At 53.7% G+C, this 7,947-nt stretch overlaps 1 protein-coding gene across 3 annotated transcripts in view; it reads right to left on the bottom strand.

The window, feature by feature from the left end:
• Positions 1-259: 259 nt before the first annotated feature.
• Radil (Rap associating with DIL domain) overlaps positions 260-7,947 on the bottom strand; it is a 65,155-nt gene continuing 57,467 nt past the window's right edge. For 2 of the 3 annotated variants that reach the window (XM_028756065.1, XM_028756063.1), the window contains exons 10-15: positions 4,349-4,499; positions 2,873-3,063; positions 2,161-2,512; positions 1,243-1,382; positions 822-961; positions 260-670 (exon numbers count right to left, since the gene is read on the bottom strand). In XM_028756065.1, the coding sequence (XP_028611898.1) occupies positions 565-670; positions 822-961; positions 1,243-1,382; positions 2,161-2,512; positions 2,873-3,063; positions 4,349-4,499 (1,080 nt within the window). In that variant the 3' untranslated portion in view covers positions 260-564. Of the gene's footprint in view, positions 671-821; positions 962-1,242; positions 1,383-2,160; positions 2,582-2,872; positions 3,064-4,348; positions 4,500-7,947 lie in introns of all 3 variants that reach the window. The other variant, XM_028756064.1, reaches the window with a different exon arrangement.

The raw sequence follows: 7,947 nt of genomic DNA, 5'->3' as shown, positions 1-7,947 counted from the left end.
CTGCCTAGAATCCCCCAGTGAGGGGCTGGGGTGTGGCTCAGTGGTAGAGTGCCTGTCTAGCATATTAAGGCCTCTGGGTGCAATCCCCAGCCCCAGGAGCAGAGGAGTGGGGCAGTTGGGAACTATATCCATTACCATCCACATTGGATGCACTCAAAGCTCCTTGCTGGCCCGGCAGGGAGGCTGGTCACCAGCGCCACTGGCTTCCCTCAGTGTTGCCCATGTGCTCTGTACCACAGCGCAGATCCTACGTCCCTACTATAAGAATACAAAAGATAGTTTATTGAATCTGAATTCTCCATTAAAGTCTTTAAACATAAAAGCTCTGTAGGAAATGTCACAACTTAGTGTCATCTGTCATATAAATAAATATACACTAAGATGCACACTATCAACAGGTGTCCTCAACGTGAGGCCACAACATAGGGACACACTCAGTCAACTTTAAAACCCAGGATTGGCTGGACTGGGGTGTGAGGGGCAGGGGCGTGCCATGGGTGGCTGTTGGTGGCACCTGGAGAGGATACAGGAAGCAGGTGGTGGGGACAAGGGTCCTTCGGTCTATTAGGAAGGGGGTTTGCGGAAGCGGATTTTCTTGGCTGTCTCCGTGTCAGACTTGGCAACCAGAAATCGCATCTTCTTGCCTCCGTGTCGGATCAGGTCCACTGCCCTGAGATGAAGGAAAGCAGTGAGGCTGCAGAGGAGGGAGAAGCAGCAGCAGCCCCCACCACTGCCTCTCCCTCCCCAGGATGCAGGGCTGGCCTGCAGGCGCTACCACCTCCCTGGCTAGCCCTGCATCTCAGGCCAGGCGTGGCGCGTACCTCATGTAGCTGACACCTATCAGGCTGCTGCCATTCACCTCCAGGATCTGGTCTCCCAGTGACAGGCGTCCATCAGATGCCGCGGGGCTCCCGGGAAGCAGGGTCTGTATGTAGAGTCCCTGGGCCCCCAGAGGTGTGTGCTGGGAAGAAGCAGGGGCCTCAGGATGCTGCTGGTGCTGACACATGCTCTACCCATTAAAAACCTTGTGCCCCACCCCCAACTCTCCCCGCGCACTTGTGGGACCCATGCCTGGACCTAGTCAGTGTGTCCCACAGGAAAGCACCGAGCTCCACCAGTGCTCCCAAAGGCAGGCCCATGAGACAGTCAGGGCATCGCTCACTGGCTTTGACTATGCTCACACTGTAGATGACGCTGCGTCTGCAAGAACAGGGGGAGAGGGCTGAGGTCCAGGGTCCTCACCATCCCATCAATCAGGCCCATTCCCAGCCCCGAGGGGCCTCGCTCAAGCTCCACCATGAACACGTAGCAGAAGTCCTCCGTGCTGGAGCTGGGGCTGGAGGCCTCAGCAGGAGGGTCAGCCGGAGCCGGAACAGCATCTCCTGGGCAGAGAGGAGGGAAGGATGAGGAACCATTGTGCTTGGAGGGTGGCACTCACCCCAGCGTCAGTACACACACGGGACCTCGGGAAGACACAGAGTGTCTCACAAGACAGGGCGTGACAAGTGCTCCTGGATCCCCAGGAAAAGACCACCTGGACAGAATACAACAGCAAGCCCAGGGGAAGGGACAGGTCCAAACTCAACAACATTAACCCTCTGAGGCCAGAGACCCAATGCATTTGGGGCACCCTAGCCTCCCACCATTTCTTCACTGTCTCCTTCTCTCCCCCCAACCTCCACCACTAGGATGGTATTGTAAGTCCATCCTCCCTGAGCCGCCATTGTGCCCAGACCCTGCCACAGACTCCAGCCTAACAGAGGCCCACCGTGAGGCCCTGTGCCTCCACAACAGAGCCTGTGCCTGAGTGGGGACCTCAGGAGAGAGCCTGATCTAACAGTTCTGCACCTCAAACCCAGAACCTGAGGAAGCTTGCGGCCTTGTCCTGCCCCACAGAGCACCCACAGCCATTCAAACTTGAGGATAATAAAAGATGCAGTGAAGAGTCCTCACAGGACCAGGTGGGCCTCACTGTGCACACACACGCATCTATACGTGCTCGTACAGAAGGACACATATGCACCCACCTACCAGTACTGTCCCTCAACAGGCACTAAAAGGAGCCTGCTCTAGACATAGCTGACAGAGAGGCCCAAGGAGACCTGCTATCAAGAAACAAGGTAGGGTCTGCAACCCAATCATGAGCGGGCCAGGTCTCACCTTCTAGGACTGCACCAGGAAGACCACCTGCTCCGTTCCTCTGCCTGTCAGTGAGTGCTTTTCCACAGAGGCCGCTGGACTCTGGCCAGGCGGGGCCTCCAGGCTCCAGGCCCAGTGGTGTACTGGGAGGAGTGAGCAGGCAGGAGGAGTCAGTGTGCAGAGAGCCAGCCTGGGAGCCCCTGCGGTCCCCTCGGGTAGGCTGTCTTCCAGGGGGAGCCTGTGCCCGAGGAGCTCCAGTGACAGGAAGAGCATGGGCAGGGGCAGTTTCCACAGCTCCTCTGCCTGACTCCCTATTAGCCAGGGGGCAGCCATGGCCTTCCAAATGTCCCTCAGGAATTGTGTGGTACAGGCCCTGGGAAGAGAAGGTGGACAAACGTTGAGGCCCAGAAGTGGAGATAGACCAGGCATCCATGATTGTTTCCTGTGAGGAAGAGAGACAGACAAGCCACCCAGGAGATTATGGGCCCAGCCAGGGCATGTTAGGCACAGAGTGAGTGAATACACTTGCACGCCTGCACCACATCAAGTGGAGACCTGAGTCCTCTGTCTCAGGATACCTGCTGCATCCCCAAGCCCACTCTAGACAACCAGTGCCTGCTGCTGGCGACAGGCCATGAGAGGTTGTCTCGGTTCAGCTCATGGTTACAAGCCACAGGCTTCTCTGCGTGACTCAGCCCCTCCCCACAATATCCCTGCCCCACGCTACCTCTACCTCGATACTCGCAGGCTGGGAAGGCCCGCTGTCAGAGCGAGCTTGGCCCCGCAGCCCCCACAGGAAGTGGCGGACGTAGAGCAGGTGCTGGTAGACGCTGTCCTCCACAGAGTCAGCCTCCAGGTCCACCTGGAAGCCCTGGCTCGGCAGAACGATGGGCGGTGGGTTCTCGTAGGACTCCAGGATGTCCTCTGCAGTGGAGTGAGGGGGCGCTGGGACCTGGCCTCTCCTCCCTCCACCTTAGGTCCTCACCCACCCATGGAGGACCTCGGGCAGGCTGAGTCCCAGCCTAGTCTCTTTTCTTAATCCCTACTAGGCTGTCTAGATTGGAAGACACCGCCCCTCCACATACCAGCGTGTCACTGGGACACACACGTGTGTACCCTGGGATGTTGATATGTGCAGGTCCTGGATGGGGATGGAGACAGGAGCCTTTCTGTGATGCCAGCTCTGAGCTCCCAGCACAGAGCTTCAACACAGGGAGGGAGTGTTCTGACACAAATCTGTAAACTAGGAGGGACCCATGGGCCCAGGGCCCAGGAGTACTATTTAGAGGCATCCTGTGTTCAGCCCAGCCAGGGAACAAGGAGTCAGTGGGAAGCCTTATGCTCACCCACAGCCTACTGTCTGTCTACCAGTCTGCACTTTCTGTTGACACACTGTGGATGTATGTTTATGAAGGAATATATGTATAACTTACAAATTGAAATGTACACGTATGTATGTATGTATGTATGTATGTATGTATGTATGTATGTATGTATATATGTGTGTATGTATGTGTTTATGTGTGTGTATGTATGTATGTATGTATGTGTGTATGTATGTACATGTGTATGTATGTAGTATGTATATATGTATATGTGTGTACATATGTGTGTATGTGTGTACATATGTGTGTACGTACATATGAATGCATGTGCATATGTGTATGTATGCATGTACACACGTATGTTATGTACATGTGTATGTATGCACACATGTATGTATGTATATGCATATGTATGTGTGTATGCATGCATGTACATATGTATATTATGTATGTATGTGTTTATGTAGGTATGTATGTGTATGTATATGTATGTATGTATGTATGTACATATGTGTATGTATGTATGTATGTATGTATGTACCTCTGCTGCTCCACCAGGGCATGTGCATGTGTGTAAACAGGATAAATGTGTGCTCAGAGCTGAAAAATGTCTCCAGAGGCTTGTTCACCCTGCTGTTCACTTCCTGACCAGCTGGGTGCCAGTTGAGACCCAGTCTGAAGCCCTAGGAGCAGAAGGGACATTGACTCTGAGACTGGGGGCCAACACAGTAGGATCCTGGGTGGAAGTACTGGGTGGCAGGGGGCTCCTGTGTTCCCACCTCAGGGGGCTGCTCTGGTGCTTTTCTGAGCTGGAGCTTGGGAGTCTCCACCCTCAACCCCCCATTCCCATTTACCCCATCGGCTTGCCCGCTGGGAAGGCTCACCTGACTGGAAGGCCTCAGGACTGTCTTGGGCTCCTGGCTCCCAAGCACTCACAGGGCCCATGCCAGAGGCCAGCTGGTACTGAGTCAGCAGCCGGTGCAGCTGAGCAGGGTTCAGGGCAGGGAATGTGACCCGCAGGGTGGCCCAGCTCATCTGTGGACAAGGACCTCAAGTCAAAGCCTGCAGGTGCATGAGGCAGTCCCCTGCCCACAGACCTAGGGAGAGCCCTCCTCAGGCAGGGTTCTAGCCCCAAACCCATCTTTCCACTCCCAGGGAGGGCAGGTGGGGACAGTGCAGATAGCAGGTCAGGGAAGGGACGGGCAGAAGACACTGCACTGGATACCTATCCACACTGATGAGGTTGCCCTAGGCTACAAACTAAGACCCTGACTCAGGAAGCCCAGGAAGAATGGAAAGAAGGGAGCAAAGGAGGGATGGAGGAGAGCGTGTAAGCACGTGTGCCCTTTAGAAGGCAGAAACAGGTCACCTAGGTGCTGTGAGTGACTGGGCTCAAGGTAGGGAAGGTTCTCTGAAGACAAAGCAAGGGGACAAAGGTGGTGCCCACTTGTAAGCCTGGCACTCTCGGGAGGTGAGGGCAGGAGCATCAGAGGTTGTAACCCAGCCTGGGCACATAACAAGTTGGAAGCCAGTCTAGGCTAACAATGAACTAAACAAAACCAGAAATGTCATCCGGCTCCCCTCCTTTCTCCTCCAGCTTGTTGCCTCTTTTCCTGGCTCCCTGCCATCCTTCTGTGGCCTCGTGACAAAGGCCCAGGAGATCACAGTTTTGCTCTGAAAGCTCCTTCTCTCATGCAGACAGCTCAGCGAGCCCAGGGCCTGGAGACGCACACTTGTGGCTCGTAAGAAGTCTCCCTTCTCCGAGTTGTATCTGCTTCTATTCTACTCCGGAAGCTCTCGGTTGTCCCTGTCTAGAGCACCAAGGTTCTTGGTAATGTCCTTTAGGGTGAAGGAAGGGACAGCCTGTGGCCTCCACTGCCAGCTTCTCTGCCTTTAGCTTTGCCGCTTTTTCTTCCTCTCCCTGTCTTGATTTCCCTGCCAACAGCCATGGCCTGGGCTGCAGCCATCCAGAGTCTATGCCCCAGGGACAGCTAGCGCCTCAGAGCTATTGGGGGAGGGACAGGAACAGACGCTGGGGCCACACTCTTCCTAGCAATCCCTCCACACACCCCTCAAGTCCAAGGTGCATGGGGTGGGGGTGGTCTGTTTCCTTTTGAGGTCTCCCACCTGTTTCTGAGGTATGTCCAGGTTGTCAGGGAGAGAACAGGAACTAGCCATGATCACATCCCCCCCCCACCCCTCCTCTGTCTGTGTTCTCCTCTCTGGTGTTTGGGGGGCACTCAGGGGAAATTTTCCTTCACTCTGAACTTTTCGCCCTGTCCTTTTCACTTCTGCTCCTGTGGTTGGTTTTAGTTTTCAAAAATTCCTGCCTGATTTTGTTTATTCGGAGGGTCCTGAACCCTTAGATGGCTCAGCGGGTAAAGGCGCCTGCCACCTGGTGACACAACTTGAAGCTCTAAGACCCACATGGTGAGAGAGAAGGCTCCTGCAAGTTGTCCTCTGACCTACACACACACACACACACACACACACACACACGCCTGCACACATACCCACACATAATAAATAAATGTGATTTATGAACGGGGCTGAAGAGGTGCCTGAGCAGTTAAATGTGTTTGCTGCTCTTCGGCCACAGGCGGCTCACAGCCAGCAGTGACTGTAGTCCGGGGACCCGCACCCACTTCTGAGGACACCCACACACACAGCACTCATCCACCTACAGAGACATACAGTAAATGCAAATGAATCTTTACAAATCTGTTTTAAAAGGACAGGGTCCCCTCATGAAGCTCAGGCTGACCTTGAGTTCATGACTGTCCTGCCTCAGCCTCCAGAGTATGGGAGTGACATAGTGCACGTCGCCATGCCAGGCCCCAGAAACCTTGCCATCTTATTTACAGACACATTATTATTCATGAATACTATTGTTTCTCTTACTTTTACGAGGACAAAAATAATCTTTTTTCCTTTGCAGTTACTTTTTGCTGGCTAGTCTCAGGGTTATTTGAAGCATATTTTTTTAAAGATTTATTTATTGTATATATGAGTACACTGTAGCTGTCCTCAGACACACCAGAGGAGGCATCGGATTCCATTACAGATGGTTGTGAGCCACCATGTGGTTGCTGGGAATTGAACTCAGGACCTCTGGAAGAGCAGCCAGTGCTTTTAGCTGCTGAGCCATCTCTCCAGCCCCTGAGGGATATGTGAATAATCAGACCCTCAGGCTAAGGATATTTTCTTTTTAGAGGGTTTAGAACCGATGACCATAAAGAATACGGACGGACTCTGTGTGACAGCAAGACCAAAACACCTGCTCCCAGCTCTTGGCACAACAAGCTTGTCCTTGTCACATCGCACAGAGGTCCCACCAGGCACCTGGGCCAGCTGTCTTCACAGTAGGTCCCCTGGTCTCGTTGGGCTCCAGGACTCAATGTGGAAGGGCCAACATGGAGCTGAGCAGACGGCAGCATCCGAGCCGAGGAGTCGCAGCTGCCCCTCCCTGCGTGTCCCCCACTCAGAGACCACACAGGCCTTGGACTGGGGAGACAGCCCAGTACCAGAACCCATGGAAAAAGCCAAGTGCGGGGCCTGGAATTGTAGCTTTGGGAAAGCCAGACAGATCACTGGAGCTCACTGGCCAGCTCGCTTAGCCTAGCTGGCAAAGGGCCAGGCCAAAGAGCCACACTGTCTCAAACAAAAGGTGAAAGATGCCTGAGAAATGGCATTCAAGGTTGTTTGTCCTCTGACACACACACACACACGCACACGCACACATGCACACGCACAGGCACACACACACACAGAGAGAGAGAGAGACAGAGAGAGAGAGAGAGAGAGAGAGAGAGAGAGAGAGAGAGAGAGAACACACAAATCTGAAATGCACAACTTGCAGAGGTCTCTCTAGGCACCACTGAGGGTTTCCATGTGAGCGCTCGAGCCCACAGCACGAGCTCTGCTTCACAGACTCCAGCTCAGCTCAGGCAGGGTCAGCTGTGCCTCTGCTTCTCGAGACTCACTCGCAGCTCTGCAGCCTCACATGCAGAATGACCAGGACAGACTTTCAGACTTTATCCACCAAAGCAACTCCTGACTGAGGACCGTGAATGGAACGGATCTTGCATGAGCTAAACAAGCACTTTACCACAGAGCTACATACCTAGTCACCATTTCCCCCTTTTAATATTATCTTTTTTAGTTGCGCCGGCGCGCCCGCACCTATGTATATATGTGTGTGTGTGTGTGTGTGTGTGTTTCCACGTATGTGGGTGCAGCAGGCAGATCTTCCATTCAGCTCTTTGTGGTTGCCTACTGCTGATGCATGCCTCTGTTCCTTCAGTGGTTTTCTAGCCCTTCAACCAGAAGACTTTACATTTCATCTGGCTATGCAAGTTGTTCTCTGAAAAAGGGTGGGTTCCCCTAGCCCACTCCATCTAAGACAGTACTTACTAATCTCTTGAGGGCTGGGGCGTGGCTCAGTGGTAGAGCCCCTGCCTAGAATCCCCCAGGGAGGGGGCTC

This window comes from Grammomys surdaster, unplaced genomic scaffold, assembly GCF_004785775.1.
Source record: "Grammomys surdaster isolate TR1022 unplaced genomic scaffold, NIH_TR_1.0 126109, whole genome shotgun sequence".
Lineage (NCBI taxonomy): Eukaryota > Metazoa > Chordata > Mammalia > Rodentia > Muridae > Grammomys > Grammomys surdaster.
The sequence above is the reverse complement of the archived record's forward strand: the minus strand, read 5'-3'. Positions and strand labels throughout refer to the sequence as shown.